The sequence below is a fragment of the Aureobasidium melanogenum genome, assembly GCF_000721775.1.
Source record: "Aureobasidium melanogenum CBS 110374 unplaced genomic scaffold scaffold_62, whole genome shotgun sequence".
Classification (NCBI taxonomy): Eukaryota; Fungi; Ascomycota; class Dothideomycetes; order Dothideales; family Saccotheciaceae; genus Aureobasidium; species Aureobasidium melanogenum.
Genome location: NW_024470114.1, coordinates 1 through 18,047, shown reverse-complemented (window position 1 = coordinate 18,047; position 18,047 = coordinate 1). Strand labels below are relative to the sequence as shown.

Here is an 18,047-nt window from a genome sequence, read left to right as displayed (position 1 = left end):
CGATACACGATTGTGTACATGTTCTTTAAGGAGGAACCATCGTACAACTGAAGCATCTAAGCTACTTAGGTGTCACAAGATGACGCACCCGGATATCTGCTGCGGCTGATAGCTCGTAGTGAGACGCCATGTTCGTGATACAACACAATCACTGATCGTGAGGGCCATTCATCAGTCCGAGCCATGACACAGTCGGTGGCGCGGTCTCATCTCATATGGTGCTGAGGTTCTTGCTGCGGCTCTGTTACACCACCAAAAGCCGGATCCACTATGTACCTCGTCCTGTAGTTGTAGTGGTGTGTTGAACATGGTGGTAGTTGCCGGTGCAAATACTTACCATCGAGTAGTGTAGTTTGTCGGTCGTGAGTGCGCCACGGAAATCTCGTCACCAGGTGCCTGTTCAACAATAACGCTTGTCTCAACTCGAATCCTACAATCCAGTGGACCCTTTCGCGAGAAGTTTCGCCGTCCTTGCGGCGAGACTTTCTGGCCACCCTGCTGTGGCGCCTCTGTTGTGACTGACGCTGCGTGTCCCCCCCCCAACGTCACAAAGCCCCAGTTCCTCCAGTTCTTCTTCATCATACCCTTCTTCGTGCGATCCTCTGAAACGTGGAACCTTGTGGGAAGCTCCTCTGCCATACCCTTGTTCAGTGTGACTGGGCAGCTTGTTTGCTTTACCGCTATCCTTGAGTCGAAACATGCTACGGATACCACTCATGATGGGACGGAAAGTGGTGATCAAGCATGAAGACACAATGCCTAGTGATGGCTCGAGTGAGGTTCAGATCTGGGCAGGTCCCAAAGCCCACGTGATGTCGATTTCATGCATCATACGAGCTATGTAGACCAATCGGATGATTGCCGCGATTACTACACTTTCGACATAATTTTAGTATACAACCAGTATGGTATCAAGAGATGGCATGTGCTTACAGTGTACCCAAGGCTAAGATACCCATGACGCTGAGCTTCTTCGTCCAAGACATCTGTAGGGACCAAATCCGTGGGATTGGTAGAAGCAGGATGATCAGATCAAGGGCTGCGCGACAGATACCCGTGAAGATCCACATTGACAGGTAATCCATGCATCTACCATTGCTCGCACCAGTATATTGATCCCAGAAGTGGCGCAACGGTCGACAGGCCACCGTCATTGGCAACCACACAGATAGGGCATAGATGCAAGAGGCAAGTGCGCAGGCAACCAGGCTCCGGTCGATCCACGTGCGGCACCTTGTTGTGCCGCGTACTGAGCTCAACGAGAATATGCGCATGTAAGTCCAACAGAATGATAGCTTGAGGCCGACTGTTGCGACAACGTAGATCCATGGATAAATAAACAATGCCTGAAGACATGGTATCGACCGTCAGTCCCAGGTCTTGGAATCCGCTTGCAATTTACAATTGACATTTTGCAAAGTGAGGGTGTGTTGGTGGCCCAGACATGCTTTCCTGCTCCGAAGTAGTTACTGGTGAGTGTACAGGCGGCTGTGCCATACTCTCCAAGCTTTCACACGCTATTCGTCAGCATGTTGAGCCCTCGCGTTTGACTTTCATCAATCGTACCAGAGCCATAAGAATGAACCAATCGTCGCCGTCCAGCCCAACACGCTTTCTCTTCTTGACAATGATACGGAAAGCGACAGCTAATGTCGCGATGGTAGCGAGCACTGCTACAACCGAGTCATCCAGGACCTCCTGATTGGCCTGAAGATCTATACCAGGCGGAGGGCTTCCATAAAGCTCTGTCACTGATCGGGCCATTGCAGGTCAGTATACTCGCCTCAGACTGAGGTGGTATAGATGTTTGTTTCGAGGACACAGAGGACTTTGAGGAAACGTACACTGTTGCCAAGTGTGTGTGGTTGTTCGTAGGTCAGGGCATCACAAAGCGGGTGGAAAAGGAAAGAAGATAGTGCAGGGAGATATGTGAGGGCTGATGCGGCATTTCCCCTATCGCTAGGGGGTCTGGCTGGGACTATAGCTTGACTCAAGAAGTCCAGAGCGGGTCTCCGGCTCAATTTTACCTGGTTTTGACAGAGGAGCCAAGCATGATCATTTGCTTGTACGTGGATGATGTATGCAGAACATGGTGACGCACGCAAGAAACCTAGGGCCGTATTCGGAAACAGTGTATTCAACGATACCCGAGACCCAGGGCTGACCGTGAGTAAAAATTACGGCTTGAAAAGAATCGTCAGAAATGGATCGGTATCGACAGGCATCTACCGCCAGCGTTTGGCCAATTTACTCCATACATAAAGAATTACGACAAGTATATTGCAGAACAGACGCCAATTATGGTGCCGCCATCTCCAATGCTGAGCCGCAGGAAGATTGTGATCAGCAGCGAATGTCTCTCGAAATAATCTTCCGTGCGGCACCTTCAATAGCGCATTTCTAACAGCCGAATAGTCTATACACAGAGTCTTCTCATCGTGCTTTGATCAAGAGCTTGGCACATAACTCAAGCGCTTGGTCTGATTTCGGGAAGTGAACCTCGATACCCATACATCGAGCCTCTCGCTCTCGCCTATATACTGTCATACCCAGCATCTGTCGGTTTTGCATACCTGCACCAGACTGGATCCTTTTGCAGCTTCTCAAAGTTGCACTGATCCAAACCGACCGCGACTTCCATACCCTGTCCCTCCCCTTTGGTGACCTTCGGGTAGATCATACTGAGTCCATTGAAAAGACCCCTCTTGGAGAACCTGACTCGTTCGATCTTTTCGATTGCAGGACCAAAGTCAAGGTCGTAGATATCCAATTTGTACCACGTGCTTGTAAGGCAGTCGCTGCCCATCAAATTCGGGTATGAAGCCGACACAACGTGATCATATCCAGGAATGGCGTCAAGGAGCGTGACGAGCGACTTGACGTACTCTGGCGTTCTCTCATCAACCGCTTTCCTGATCTCAATGGCAAGAGAGCCGATGCTCGAGGGTTCGCGAAGATCCCTGACGGGGACTGCCGCACGAGCGTAACTCATGGGACAGCCAGGGTAACGCCGTGATAGAGCTGGTTTAGAACGAAGTCTCAGATCGACGTTGACGATATGATAAGAGAGTTTGGTTCCGTCCGGAAACCTTTCGGGATCATTTTGCGCCCGATATACCGCGTACCAAAGCAATGCAGTGACCATATCGTTGGTCGACAAGCTGCGCATCACAGCTTCATCGCGTCCTGGGTGCACCATAACGTAGTCTTCCTTCAGCTGGACCAAAGCTTCGGGAGACAATAGGTAGACCCGAGATTCATGCGTTTCTTTCATCGCTGTTTCTCCGAAGGTAAGGGGTTCGGGGCTGATGATGAGTTCAGGATGGTGTTCTGGCCGGCCCATTTTAGCTGTCGGCTTATGAGAAGCGATGTGGGCGGTCCGGTCGAACGTTTCGATGGGCAGAGAGTCGCACCTGGGAACGCTATCATCTTGCGAGTGACGACAATTCTGAGCCCACACCCGTAACACCTCGGTCAGGCCCTGAGCATCAAAGATAGAGTGATGACATTGGGCGGCCAAAATGAAACCACCATCGATGATGTTCAGCTGTGGGACAAAGACCGGTTGCTGCTCGCCCGCCATCGGGAAAACACCGCGATGACAAAGGTCCGTAGGATTGAGTCTCGACTGGGGAAAATTCTGCTTTCGCAATTCGTCATAAACCAGACCAGTTCCACGAAGATCCTTCCTTATCAAGTCTCCAAAAGATTCAGGACTGAGAGCAATCTTGCCGGTCGGTTTTTTCCCATCGTCGAAAGGCACAATCTCACATGCGAGGGACGGGATGGCCTGGCGGGTCGGCTCCAGGCTTGTGCGAAGGTGATGAAAAACATGCTCAGGATCAACGCCAGGAAGCGATTTGAAGAAACATAGTGGAGAGTAATAGCCACACGGATTCGATTGCTCGATTTGAGACAGGTCGAGGGGGTTCGCTGATGGACATTTGTGATAAAGGCCGTCTTGCACATAGAACGCTGCCGTGCTAGCAGATTCGGCAACCGTATCTTGAGGCAAAGTGGCGCCCATTTTCCAGAATCAAATCACAATTCGAAGGTACAAAGACGATCTGTATATGGAGCGGCGCCATTGGCCTATATACACGGCTCGTGATTCGAAAGAGCATTCGGCCTGTATTGCGAACGGTCGGTCGAGGATAGCCCTCGTACGGGCTGCGAGAGATGATTTGCATCGCGCTTAGAAGAATATAGGATGATATCGCCGTACAGGCGAGCCTCAAATGAAGAGTTGATGAAGTGAGTGGAGCTTCGCGCTGGGTCTGGCGATTAGTGCATGGGCTAGGTAACCTGTTCACGCCATCGTTTGCGTGCCGCAAACCTATGGCGCGTCGGTAGTGAACCAGATTCCTCATTGGTGGGGGAACTTCGACCTTCGGCACCGACGTTCCGTTGACGCACAGATGCGATGAGCTAATCCCGTTCCGGCTGGTCAGCAACGCACATCAGAGCTGTTCGTACGGGGGTGAAAATCTGTCAACCATGATCCTTGTCTGCAACACCGGAGTGAGCACGTCCCGCCTCTGGCGAGACGAGCGAAACAAAACGAAACATAAATAACGCTAGGATTTAAAACACCGACTCATTACCAACCACGCATGCTTTTGCCCGATCTGGAATCGAACCACTGTACAGCACTTCCCCTCTTGATTGATAGCGAATTGAACGTACCTCAGTGTTATCACAACTCAACACACTGGCGAGCGGAAGGGTAGCAGGAGATCTCGGTTCAATTGTCCGATGCGTGACAGATCTGGCTACAGGGTGCGGCAGTCGTCTCAGCGTTGTTGAGTCTGTTGCAGAGGGATGGGAAATGACGCAGCATGAAGCAGCATACTATAGGATATCTACGATATGCAGGATCATCACCAAGCGAGATGAAAGAAGGGTTTGCCACGTTGAGCAGCAGATCTGCAGAAGAGCAATGAGCTTACGATCTGTTTCCTGGCCAGATCTCCCACTATCTGTATTCTACCAAGTGCTTCCACCTCTGAGGGAAGTGTACTTGAGATCCGGCATTTCTTCACACTCCGTGTGTACCCACCAACACCCACACTTTGTTGATCATCAGTCTAGCAGTCTCGATCGCTGATCAAGTCCAAGAAAGGCCCAAGCAATCGTATGACGTGACCCGTGGAAGTTACACTCGACCTGCGGTCATGATTAGGAAGACACAACTATTTTCCATGCTTGTCGGCTCGATCCTGGCTACCATGGCATTCATCAAAAACTCACACTTTCTCTGGCAGCGAGACGTGAAGACATCAACCCGCTTGCTGGCTCTACGATATTGTCCGCGTTCGGGACTTTGTTCGAAGACGAGTCTGGAGCTTCCTTTCGCTGCTGGGTTCGCATACTGCCAATATGTCACAAACAGAGACTACTTGTGCAATTTTCTTATGATCTTCGAATCACTCAGTCTGTCTTGAAGTCAGGTGGACTTACTGTTGATGTATCCTCAGCACTGGAACTTGGACTCGAGCTCCATAGAAAGACATTGGTTGCGGAAAGCAAGAGAAGAGTATGGTGTGAAGGTAATTCTCATCCAGGTCCAACATTTCGAGGGAGAACACACCTGGGCGGACAGTTTCGCCAAGCTTCTCGCACTCAATCAAACGCAATATGAGAGAGTCATAAGTCTCGACTCGGACGCTGACGTTCTTGAAGTACGTTCAGAGGTACAAGAAGATGTTCTTCCGCTCAGGCTGACACCTCCTAGCATATGGTCGAGCTATTTCTCTGACCTCGTGCCCCTATCCCTATGCCCCGTGCATACTGGCTGGAAGAAGGTCTCTCATCTCAGATCGCAGTGATAGAGCCCTCCGAATACCAGTTTGAGCTTATTCTCCAAGCTTTCAGACGTCGATGGAGTCTGACTTCGACATGGAAATGGTCAACGATCTCTATGCCCGAGACTGCGTCATCATAACTCATAGAACTTATGACCTTCTTACAGGCGAATTTCGCAAGAAAGATCACCATAGGTATCTAGGGTCGACGACGGAGAAATGGGATGCAAAAAAGATCTTGGCAGAGGACAAGTATGTACACTTTTCTTACTGGCCATATCCTAAATCGTGGGTCCCAAACTCGGAAGTGAAGAGACTGGAATTACAACCGGACTGTGACGGCGCTGATTCGGGAGAACGAGACTGCTCTAACCGCCGCATTTGGAACGAAACCTACCGAATATCGCGAAAGGCGTCAAGTAAGCACATACTTTGCCATGTTTGGTAGCAGCTGACCATCTGCAAGAGAATATGTCAGGTAGAAACAACATCTTTGTGAAGAGTAGATAGTGCCTACGAGCCTGGTCATGACTTGATCCCGATCAGGCGAAGACTTGATTCGGCTGTTTGCGTGTCAATAATGAGTCCGTGGAGAGCGAACTGTAAAGCCAACCATAGAGGTTTGAACCCACTCTATCGACCATGGTCTAACTCGAGTTTAGACTAAGAATCGTCTAGGCAGGATCAATGAGTAGTCGGTGTAGATTTTTAGAGAAAGGCCCGAGCAGTGTTATCTCCACTGATAATGCCATCCCTCATCAGGCTCATACTAAGACCCGGTATATATACAAAGCTCTTCACATACATCTTTTCGTTGGCCACTCGAAAGCCACCTTAACCGTCGTGCTATACAGATCTTCATCGGAATCTCTTCTGACTTTGATGTCGATTGTTGTCATGTCTCTACAGCACACCGCGCCTCCTGTGGAGCGACACGAATTTTGGTACAGTGCTGGAGCGCTATAGATCACAACTTTTGTATCCAGTCGAGTTACCCGCACAGGGAAAGCAAGAACTGCGAATTGAGAAAGTGAGACAGAAACGTTTCTAGCTAATTGTTCAATCTAGGGTGGTATCATGAATCAAGAAGATAACGATGTTCCGGACCCGTTATCGTACTACAAACAAGTAAGTCCATCCAATCTGTTCTGTGCTCTGGTTACGTGAACTCGTAGAGACACCGTGTAGGGTGATCTCGTGAGTCGACATCCTGTCCTCAGCAATCCTAGTACTCCACGACACAGGTGGATGCTTCAGCCGATCGAAAGGAATTTCCCAATGCGGTAAAGTGTACGGCCCATCGCGACGGAAAATCGCACGTCGACCAGGCATTGCGGGTATGACTCGGATCAGAAAGATTGCCGCGACATGGAACGCCCAATTAATCTCTCGGATTCAAGTACATGCATGCAGAAAAGCCCCCAGTATCAATCCATCCTCGGCGCGGAACTTCCCAAATTGATTGGGCGTGTGATCCGTGCGCCCAATCCCATGTCGGACCATGAGCGAAGTGTGTCGTGATTCCGGTCGTCTTGAGCAGATGCGATCACAAAAGCAGCAGAAATTCGACAGGTACACTGCAGATGGCTATTCCGTAGGGGTTTGAATCTAAGCCGGGTCCACTGCTCCAAGAAGCGTTGTTCTAATCGTCTGCTGGACATCATTGTTCTAGGCCGGGACCAGGGTGGCAGATTGCATCTTGTGTTCAAGAGGATGGAGAACGCTCTGATTGGCTTATCGACCAACGCTGAGTCGGTAGGAACAGCGATCTCAGCTCATACGTGTCACTTGGTCCAGGAACTCATGCCAGCCAGCATCCTCCCGTTCAACTGTGCACCGCTAATAGCTGTTCATGGTTCGAGATGTCCTTGCCTTCCTACAAAGTGTGTTGCATCAATTCTAAGCACGATATCTGGAGCTGACATGCTTGCAGGAAGCTATCCGTTGTTTGAACACGCTGCAGAGTGGATATCAAGAACTAGCGGCACGTAAAGTTGCGCTTCCAACAGGTCAGCGGCAGAAGGAGAACCTCGAATTAGTCAGGAATCTCGCGAAGGATAGTCTTTATGAAGTAGGAACTTCTACAACCACATGCACACCGGCGCTTACTCGAGTCAGCTTGAACATCTGCCTGGCCTCAAGATCTTTCATGTAGCCGGCACCAAGGGCAAAGGGTCTACAAGCATGTTCCTTGCTCAATTGCTCCACAAGCTCTGGAATCCGAGCAAAAAAGATACCAAGATCGGGCTCTACACTTCGCCTCATCTTGTGTTCGTAAGAGAACGAATCCAGATCAATGGAGAACTCATTCCAGAGAACCTATTCGCCCACTACTTCTTCGAGCTCTGGAAGGAACCGTGCAAGAAACTCTCATATGCTGGATTCCTTACTCTCTTAGCTTTACACATATTCGTGAAGGAGGGAGTCAATGCTGCTGTGATTGAAGCGGTGGTTGGAGGAAGATATGATTCTACCAACATCATGAAATCACCCACCGCTGTAGGCATCACACCGATTGGCTTAGATCATATCAAGACCCTTGGACCTACGTTAAAGGGTATAGCTGGACAGAAAGCTGGTGTGTTCAAAAGAAACGTTCCTGCCTTCTTCGCACATCAGAAGACAGAAGTGGAGGACGTTTTGAATGATATCGCACATTCCGAACAGGTGTCTTCACTACGTTATGTTGACATAAACAGCAGCCTCAGGTGTAGTGACGACATGCCTGCGGCATTGAGGGCAAACGCTTCACTAGCATATGCCATGTTCCGAGTGTTGGTGGAGCCTCAGGACGCCTACCCGGAGGACATGCCAGAAAAAGTGGTCCAGGTGATACAGCAGACATCTACGCCTGGCCGGTTTGAGCGGATCTCGGAAGCGAACCGGGTCTTCCTTTTGGACGGAGCTCATACACCCGAGAGCATCGAAATAGCTTCGGAATGGGCCCTGCAACAGTCAGTGGATCGTGTATTATGATCGAGAGGCAACCATGCTGAATATTGGAGTAGGTTCTCTGCCAAAGGATACAAGGCCCTTATATTCAATCAGTCAACACGAGATACCCGGCCACTGCTTGAAGCCATCTACTCGAGATTGGCCTCTGTCTTGCAGCTTGTGGTTTTCTGTTCATCCAAAGTTCATAATGAGTCGACGGAAGAAGTCGGTACGTCCCCTGGCTTCTCCATGATGACTACTGCTAAGTTTTTCAGAAGATATTTTGAACAAGAACGAGGACCCGGTATCGAGACAAACGGGGTTGTTCCAGGAGAACGCGAAATCGATCTGGTACTCCCTCGGTGGACATGGAGACGTTCAGACATGTGACAGTATGGCAGAGGCCATCGATGTAGTGGCCAGCGTGAGCGGAGGCCAGAGTCAGCAAGAGCAGGTGGAAGTCTTCATTACAGGGAGTCTGCACCTTATAGGCGGCGTCAGACATATCTTGACAAGCGTCTCGCAACGACGATTCGCTCCATGGTAGTTCTGGATACATGCCGAATAGTTCTTCAATCATCTGCTTTACGTTTCCTACGCATAGAAACCATATCCATAACAATGTGTCGCACTGCGCCTCTTACACGATAACAAGAAGACGATCGTTGGTCAAAAGGCGTAGGGTAATGCAGGATCTCAGTCATCCAGGCCATATCGGTGATTGACATGGCATCTATGGGGCGAGGAACCAAAGAGCAAATCAGGATTGTCGCCTTCATTGCACGTCGCGATGTAGGAACCTGGAGTTGGTCATCGCAGAACCTCATCGTGTACCGCGATGACCGACCTCTGGCTCGTGCATCGTTACTGGCTGGCCTCATGTTCGAGTTTGCATACGTGTAGATCCTCTTGTTACTCTCGATGTGGTAAAGTCGGATGGAAGGGAGAATCTAGGACACCCTCAAGAAAAGGAACTGCTACCCTTTGACTCCCGACACTGATCGGAAATGTGACAGGTATAATCCCCTGCCGGATTGAAGATACCTCTGCATTGTGCAATGGTTCCTTCGAACTGCTTCCAGTAATCCACACGTGATGCAGGCTTTCCTCAGCTAAGCGCCCGGATAAACCACAGAATTCATCCTCCATCCTGATATGACACGGTACTTCATCCTGGTAGCTTCTTATCAGCATGTCAGTCACGTCTGTCCCTTTCCAAGACGCCTGCGATATCGTTCTGCGACAGGCGTTGAATCTCCTGCCAGATGCCGTGAGTGACATCAAGTCCAGTTTTCAGCGCAGGGTATCATGATTAAATTGCTCTTTAGACCGGTCGCACGCCCGACGAGGTGCTTGCCTTTGTAAAAACCGATCTAGGACAGGCTGAATGCATCTCAGCGCTAAGAATATTCTTACAGTCTCTGGGAAGAGCATGTACAATTTCACAACAATCGGACCGAGCCCAGGAAGCCACTCCTCGTGCACGAAAGAGACAAAAGACACAGCAAGGATCATCGTCAAATGTCCTCGAGCGTTACCCACAAGGCGGTCAGCGAATTATCGCTCAGACCTCTGACACTGGAATCACCGCTTCCACCAGACAATACACGGCGGCCGTACAAGATCATGACGCCGCTCACGGTCTAATGCACCGGGCGGTATCAAATCGAGGATCCACGATCTTAACCGCGACTCAGTCACCGCCATCCGCCACGCTTGCACGGTCCGGCCGAGACATCACATATAAATCGGTCATTGAAGAGTTGGACTTGAAAGCGGAACTGAGTTCCGTACCTGCTCACCTACGCGAGATGCAGAGACTTGCTGGCAATCCTAATCTCCAGAAGGAGTGGTGGTCGACCGAGATGTCCTCTACAAACAGCTTCAAACATGGAACAGCAATATACATCGCATCAGAAATAGATTGTCGAAGAAGCCATCACCAGAACCAAGACATCTTACTGACGTATATCCTTGCAGAGGTTGTGGAAGAGGCAGTGGCTGATGGAACAGTCGAAAACACCTCTGGTCCCCTTCCACACGGAAAGACTGTCAGAAGTGCAGTGATCGACAGGGCATTTGACAAGTTTTCCGAAGACAGTTCCTCAAACCCCGCAATCTCATTGACGCGGAAAAAGTTTGGCGCTCTCATTCGAGAGGGGCGGCAGTTGATGCGGCTGGCACCAGGGCTTTTATTTTGCTTAGCCTCATTAAGAAAGACAGTGTATGTGAATTCTGCTCTGTCGCTGAATGATACTGATCGATGTTCAAGTTTACGAGAATTGACTTTCAAGAAGATCGACCAGCTCAACGAGGAGCTGAAGAAACACGAAGTCTTCCAACAGTATCTTGGTCTGGCTGGTGTACAGAAGGAGCTCAAGGCCAGATATCATACTTTACTCCACGAGAAGAAGTCTGAAGCACAAAGACACGAGTTGCCGGTAATCTCTACATATCTTGAGGAAAGCCCTGAGGCAGTCAGCGCTCACGGCGCTCAGAATCCAAGCCATGACCTTGATCTGATCCAACAGACTGCCGATCATGTTCTTCTCTCTCACATGTTCACGTTCCTGCAGCCTGTTCATATCGAGACTGTCATTCCACTACTCAAAGACGCCGGAGGTCTTGTCAGACGCTGGAATTCTGATGGCGAAGTGGTAGAGGCCACTCCTACTAACGACGGCATAGCAACAGATGTCGTGCAGTTGCTCGGGGACCAAGGGAGATAGAGTTATAAACAGATGCTGCTACTTGTTGGCCGAATATTTCCCGTCGACCAGAACCTCCATCTTCGGTAATAGGACGATGAGATCTCCGGTGCGATATTGTAAGATCACTGACCCTGTGCTACAGATACAGATCATTAGGTATGGCACTCGTGCCAAGTCTCGCCTATCTCCTGGACAATATGAATTTCGTACATGCGGTCAGAACCTGTAAAGAAGTCGAACAAGAGCTACTCGCTCTCTGCTTTCTTTCTGCCAGTCGATTTTCGCAGTCGGACAAGCCCACATGGACAAGTTTGCTAGCGAAGTCAATGAAATGTTTGCCCGACCGCAGAAGCCTCATATATGTACGCCTTTGGAACTGCGAACGCCAACTATTCTTGAGGAACAGAGATCCAATCCTTGTGGTGAAGATGCGAGGAATCATCGAGAAAGTGAAGGAAGAGTGCCAGACCATCAATGAATCTGTGATATGTCGAGCGAGACTTGCCATTATTCTGAAGCAGCAGGCAGACTCTGCTGTGATGAATCTAGAACTTGATCAGGCACTTCAATATGTCGAGCATTCGAAGGCTCTTTTGCAGGGAACTCATTTGGAGAGACTCACACGACTTGACATTGACGTCTGTAAGGCAAAGCTACTGCGCTATAAAGGAAATTTGGTTGAATCATCGAAGATATTGAAGGATGTTCTACAGTCACGAACAAAAAGTCACCGAAATACAGCTTACTTTCGTGCGGTCGCAGAGGATGCATATACCAGTATCGAGTATCTCGCAGAACGCGGTAGGGAGTTTCCTGTAGATGAAGAAGCCCAAAACTCTCTCATCGTCCGTCTTGGATCAGCAATACGCGAGCTGGAATCCGGAGATAGATGCAACACATCAGTTTGCCACCGACTACGACTCGCCCTAGCAGAGGCAAATCTCCTACGCTGGAACCTACCCTTAGCCAGAGAGGCGTTCGAGGAAACATACACTGCATTGTGCCAGCTTTGTGAGCCAGTTTCAGGCAGTCGCAAAGACCATCCGAGTCTGCTACAGCAGAGTCTTTTTCTGCAAGCATCGCTGGGCTTGGCGAAAGTCCATCATTCGCAAAGCCAATGGCCAGACGCTATCGCTGCTTGGAGTCGGGCTCTGGAAATCCTCAAAAAATACCAGATGAAGGGAGAATACGTCGAGAATCTCATAAAGGCATCTCTTGCGGTCGCAGAGCGTCGATCAGCTCCACATTGGACTCCCGTCGTGGATCTATGCTCGAGAAATGTGACTGACGAGTCCGTGGATAGATTCGTGAACAGAGACTCACGACAATATTGGTTGCTCGGAATAAGATCTTGGTCCAATGCTATCAAGGATGAATGGGAGGCTTTCAAATCCATCAGTGCTTAAGAGCAAAAATTCCTGGTCAGATCAATTATGTATTGCATTGACGGAGCGGATAGACGTAAGGTCTTTGCAGTTCAATTTCAGTGCTGAGATATTCGCGAGAGAACCAAGGTCTTGGATAGATAAGCACGGCCCCTGTTTTATGCGCCGAACACTGCTGCTTTTTTCCTCCCTTCAGTCTAATTTGGTCCGCCTCTTGTTCAAGGTTCATGTCTATATTTAACGTCCTCCCGCGTTGGTGATTGGCCCTTTACACTCTGTGTTCCGATGGGTGATCTTGTCTAGCGGATACGCTCCGTCGCTGTGAGTGTATGAACTTTAGCCCAAATCTTCCCCCTAGACATTCACCAGGGGCATTCACAAAGGCTTAGGACGCTGAGACTTTCCCTGCAGATCGAGATCAAACCAATAAGCAGTCCCAGTCTGCTTAGATAGCTAGCGCACAGGAGTCTGGAGTACGGTGAGCTACAAGTTGATGTGGACGATAATGCGACCTCTAGCGAGGGCTTAGCGGATAGTCTAGCATTGTTGCAAAGACAACATTATGTAAACGGCTTTTCGGATTCGACCGTGACTCTGACACCAACTGAGACGTCTTTAGAAGGAGCAGACAAGAAGTGGGTTGAGACTGTGAGCTCCAAAGGTCGCAGCATGACTTTGGAGCTTGTTCCCCAAAGTCAGTATTTCCCCCCCCGATTCGATGCAATGGGCTGGAAATCCTTTTCTACCAGTCAAGAGGCTCTGAAAGCGGTTACCTGGAGAAAATGTAAAAGGAACCTAGTGACTGAATCTCACAAAGTCGAGTTCACCTCTCAAGTGATTATCCTCCAAACTCCGACTGAGCTTCCCATACAGCGCGGCGATCAGTTCTTCCTGAGTCATTGGTGCGCTTCGCACCTTGTCAAGGGTGTTACTGCTGCGAGCAGCAAGAGTACATGGAGCTTAGACCACAGCAAAGTGGGGTGTGTTCACTGCATTGCAAGCAGAGACTCTTGCTTCCACATCCGGTCAGGCTGTTCGGATGAATAGAACTACTTAATGATGACCAGAGTTGTGACTGCATGATGTGCGTGATTCACTAATGTTTTCCTTTGCGTACATACTGGTCCCGAGACCAATCTCCACTACAGCACGGACGCTCAGGCCATGCCATCACTTCGGTCAGGACAGCCGACTTCGCACATCATGCAGGATGCCTTGATTCCAACACACAGACCTGAGTGAGATTCCTAGTCCATTGCACTAGTATCTTGGATGGCTAGTCCCATTCAGTACGATTTCAATGCCCGTGTGAGCAATGTCTTCACTGCGATAATTGTAACATGACTGTCTGGCGAACGGCACGTGCAGATCTGCATGTTCTCAGTTACTGGCAGGAAACTGTCGCCTGCTCAACCCAGGTATCAGTATGAACGACATGAACGCACCAACACACCAAGACCCATGCAGTTTCATGCAAGATTTGTCAGGTATCACGTTGAAAGACCTTTATAAAGCTCCCCTATGCTTTTGCAAACACAGAATCATCGTACGTAGACTGGCACAATGAATCTTTCTGGACTAATTCATTACTTGTCACTCATTTTCTGCTGTCTTCCTGGTCCGAAGCAAAAGGAAGATGCTTTTCCCGATGAACACCTACTGCCTGCGCTCTCTACTGCCAAGACCCCAGCCAAGGGACTTGATGGCAAAAGTTCTCCGCCATCTGATGTACATCACCTACCTTCGGCTTCCACGTTGCTGATGTTGATGTTGATGTTTTACAGAGACCGATTTCTCGCTTCAGCAATTAAGCATGACGCTGCCTTTGGAAAATCAGAACGTTAGGGTTGTTACAACTCATACAACATGTGGATCCGGAGTAAGCAAATTGAAGAGCAACGAGTCTGGAAGGTTACTTGATTTCGGTCGACAATGAGGATTTTTGTACGAGTTATATGCAAAGAATCGTTTAGCCATGCAATATTTCTGCATCAATCAAAACCCCTGTCTTCATTCCTCCAACGGTTCAGATGCTGCTAATTCTATCCTAATCAGGATGGGTCCTGCGCCAAGTTTTGCACATTACTCGAATCTCAGGTGTCTTTCTTCCTGCATATCATGGGACTCGCGGTGACTCGACGCCTAGTACAATTTCGACGACTCATGAGATGTGTATTCTTAGTCACGATCTTCGCAACAGGCCTTGAAAACCGCGTGGAAGATACAAGCAGACAATCATGTTGGCGTGATTATGCGGCGCATCTGGAGAAACAGTACATGTTAGCCACGTTTGCGTCTGTAACAACATATTTCCTGCGCTTAGGCAGGGCTCAGGCAAGGATATTCACATCGTATCTCAGCAGCCAATGTTTGACCAACGAGAGCCACCGTCATTGCAGATCTTCAGAATATCCAGGAAATTGCGTGAATGGCTATCCAAAAATTATTCACCCAGTGCTACGAGCTCGTGAAGCTAGTGAATCCTCTGAGACGCGTAGTAACGCGACGCTAGGACGTGGCTTGCAGTTCACATATCATCACAGATGCTTACTTGCTAGTTGATTGATGAGCTGCAAATTCCTTCCTCAAAGTCTCGTTACCAGCTGGATGCTTGTTTCTCGTTGTCTCGCTTGTCCGCAGTGAGAAGTACATATGCTATCAATGACAGAGATTGATCGCGGAATTGGTTATGAACAAGCTCATCCGTGTCGATTGACTCTGCGAGGAATCTACTAAGTGCTGAATGGGATCATAAGCAGGCTAGCTGTATCTTTGGGAACGTCACATTGACAGAATGATTATTCGAGTCTCTGGTGCAATTGCGCGTCGTTGTCGGGCCCGTTTGTTTCTCTGGCGCGCGAGGACGTGCAGATATTGCACATCAGCCCGTAGTTTGCAAGCGGCATCAGCACATCCTTGCATGTTCTGAAGCGAAATGACATGTGTACATACTCACAAGGTCTACTATATCACTTCCACGCATCGTATGCGTGATAAGCTCGGCTGCCCCGGCGAATGCATGCCCTGGAGCCTGGAGATATCCAGCTTCAAGAACTTGCATCCGATCTGCGTCGATCAGGGGTTCGGGCACGGGGTTGGCATAAGTATGAGATTGGAGCCATCTTTCGTGAGCACCATTCCGACTCTCCACCAAAAGACCTGTCCTATGGAGCCATTCACGCAGATCGAAAAGCATGACTTACAGTATGTTCATTGCAGGTTATGGGTCTCCGTTCACTAACGCCACGCAGAGCGAGATATTGTCTACTCTCGCCTCAGAAGCTGCTCATCTACCAGATCCCTCGCTTCTCGAATCTCCACGATAAAGACAAATGTTGGTTCATAGCTTACTGCGGAGGCCAAGAGAAAAAGTCTTGTGTGATGAACTCTCCGGAAGAGACACATGATGTATTCTTGTTAGCTGAAGATGCGCTACTCAAAGTGTCGGCGAGCTTTGCTCTGGTCGCACATTTGTCCGATGAGAAACCTGAATCCATGATACATATCTTTCATGTCAAAAAGCTGGAAGTGTCTCGAGGCACAGTTCTCGCACGAGATAAGCTGCCGATGGCCAATTTTTTGTCCTCCACTAGCAAGTGGGATTTGGTTCTGGGGTCTGGCTCCGTCTTGCTTTCTTCAGAAAATCTAAGCTGCTGGACCGAGCTCAGTGTCAGCAGGGATACCCTCCTGAGTAGAGCAATGAAGAGATTGGTTGCGGATTCAAAAAGTCCCCCGGAGAGGTCAGCTCGTCTCCTCGATACACAGATCACTGCTGACTTGGTGTAGGGTTATGCATGTTTACTATCTACAGTGCTTCTGCAAGGACCGAGGTGCACACCTAGCTCACGGCCGCATCAGCCTTGACCATGTATATGTCGAGCTTTGCCACCAACAGAACGGTCCTGATAGAAAGACGATCGTTGTGGTGACCGAGAAGACATGGGCAATCATGAAAGGGAATTTCGAAAGCATCACTAAGTTGTATCCATTGCAAGATGCTTCTGACCTCGACGATGATCGCCTCCATTGGTTCAAATCCAAGATCGAATTCATACAGTGGCTTGACTGTCACGATCCAGGTGCTAATGTCAGCGAACATTCAGTCCAAATTACAGTCCCACCTCCATTCAAACCTCCAATCATGCCTTGTGCAGTCCCGAATGCGGATTTGAAAGAAGGGGGATTCTTCGTTGATAGCTGGCTCAGTTAGCACCAACTGGAGGGCGTGCACGTTTACAGCGCATGGCGTATGGATATTTCACTCTTCACCGTGCCTTATTAACCTAACGCATCAATGTCGCGGCAATGAAAGCAAATCTTGAGCCATGGCTGATCATTGCATGAGACATCGTATCAGCTAGGGCAGGTGCGCGCTCTCTAGCCGATTCTTCACTCTTCACGAAGGAAGGCAACAACCTGTGAAAGTTCTTGTATCATGCACAAACAGATAGCCCATACGCGTACCCACATCTGCACCTTTGAGACTTAATTGTTTTGCGACGCAATGGAAGCAAGCAAGCGCCATCTCGTCTCGCGTTCTTCAAAGACATCAAGGCGCTGCAATGGATGTATGCAGCACGGCAGACTCTGCATGTAGCGCTGACCACCGCTAAAGCTTCGGGATGCGAGTTGCAGAATGGAGGATAGAACCCTTGACCGGCGCCTCATCATGGCGACAATACTGACAACACTCACACCGATATCAGAATGCCATGCACAGAAAGCGTGCCTCTCCTCTCTGGAGACTCACCTCCAGGTTCTGGCAGTTACGGTCTGAGCTACTGGATCAAAGGGCTCTACCTCGCCATACCGAAGAGCAAGCCTGCCGCCAAGGTGATGATCTGCTGCTGTATACTGGAAGTCTTCCTGGGCTGCTGTTCACTGATCGAATCCTTGATTATGCAATCCCTCGTCTCACGAGACAAAGTGTTCCTCATGGCCTTGGTCCGTCTCGTCTTCGAAGTCATTACTCTGATGGCTGGAGAGGCCATATCGGCCCTTCGGACGTTCACTGGCAGGGAGACACACAAAAACTTCATGAACAGCTTGGGACAGAGCAAGAGATACTCGTCAGACCATAACCAGGGGAAAGGTCCATCGATGAATAAGATAGGCGCTGTCGACATCTACTGTCAGGAGATCAGGTCACTCTTCCTCAATCTGACCACTCTCTGTATCACTCTGGTTTCCCTCATAGCCAGCGGCTGTTCTGA

The 18,047-nt window shown here is 49.4% G+C and overlaps 7 protein-coding genes across 7 annotated transcripts; 5 read left to right on the top strand and 2 right to left on the bottom strand.

Moving 5' to 3' along the window:
* Positions 1-206: 206 nt before the first annotated feature.
* On the bottom strand, positions 207-1,764 carry M437DRAFT_70678 (uncharacterized protein; the record flags this gene model as incomplete). The annotated part of the gene is made up of 4 exons (XM_041025535.1): positions 207-282; positions 338-685; positions 934-1,346; positions 1,567-1,764. The coding sequence occupies 4 exons, from the start codon at positions 1,762-1,764 to the stop codon at positions 207-209; spliced, it is 1,035 nt and encodes a 344-aa protein (XP_040874621.1).
* An 802-nt stretch (positions 1,765-2,566) lies between these two features.
* M437DRAFT_15201 (uncharacterized protein) lies at positions 2,567-3,919 on the bottom strand (the record flags this gene model as incomplete). Its single annotated transcript, XM_041018800.1, has 1 exon — positions 2,567-3,919. A coding segment is annotated over one exon (1,353 nt), but the record flags the coding sequence as incomplete, so codon positions are not given.
* A 1,546-nt stretch (positions 3,920-5,465) lies between these two features.
* On the top strand, positions 5,466-6,340 carry M437DRAFT_79569 (uncharacterized protein; the record flags this gene model as incomplete). The annotated part of the gene is made up of 3 exons (XM_041027202.1): positions 5,466-5,824; positions 5,868-6,139; positions 6,315-6,340. The coding sequence occupies 3 exons, from the start codon at positions 5,466-5,468 to the stop codon at positions 6,338-6,340; spliced, it is 657 nt and encodes a 218-aa protein (XP_040874619.1).
* Positions 6,341-7,734: 1,394 nt separating this feature from the next.
* On the top strand, positions 7,735-9,249 carry M437DRAFT_9293 (FolC bifunctional protein; the record flags this gene model as incomplete). The annotated part of the gene is made up of 4 exons (XM_041029080.1): positions 7,735-7,875; positions 7,923-8,758; positions 8,810-8,971; positions 9,006-9,249. Coding segments are annotated over 4 exons (1,383 nt in total), but the record flags the coding sequence as incomplete, so codon positions are not given.
* Positions 9,250-9,930: 681 nt separating this feature from the next.
* On the top strand, positions 9,931-12,855 carry M437DRAFT_70675 (uncharacterized protein; the record flags this gene model as incomplete). The annotated part of the gene is made up of 5 exons (XM_041025534.1): positions 9,931-10,008; positions 10,067-10,962; positions 11,011-11,395; positions 11,427-11,565; positions 11,606-12,855. 5 exons carry the CDS (start codon positions 9,931-9,933, stop codon positions 12,853-12,855), a joined length of 2,748 nt encoding a protein of 915 aa, XP_040874617.1.
* A 3,173-nt stretch (positions 12,856-16,028) lies between these two features.
* M437DRAFT_70674 (uncharacterized protein) lies at positions 16,029-17,044 on the top strand (the record flags this gene model as incomplete). Its single annotated transcript, XM_041025533.1, has 3 exons — positions 16,029-16,038; positions 16,181-16,574; positions 16,621-17,044. The coding sequence occupies 3 exons, from the start codon at positions 16,029-16,031 to the stop codon at positions 17,042-17,044; spliced, it is 828 nt and encodes a 275-aa protein (XP_040874616.1).
* Positions 17,045-17,541: 497 nt separating this feature from the next.
* On the top strand, positions 17,542-17,965 carry M437DRAFT_70673 (uncharacterized protein; the record flags this gene model as incomplete). Its single annotated transcript, XM_041025532.1, has 1 exon — positions 17,542-17,965. A coding segment is annotated over one exon (424 nt), but the record flags the coding sequence as incomplete, so codon positions are not given.
* Between the last annotated feature and the right edge of the window lie 82 nt (positions 17,966-18,047).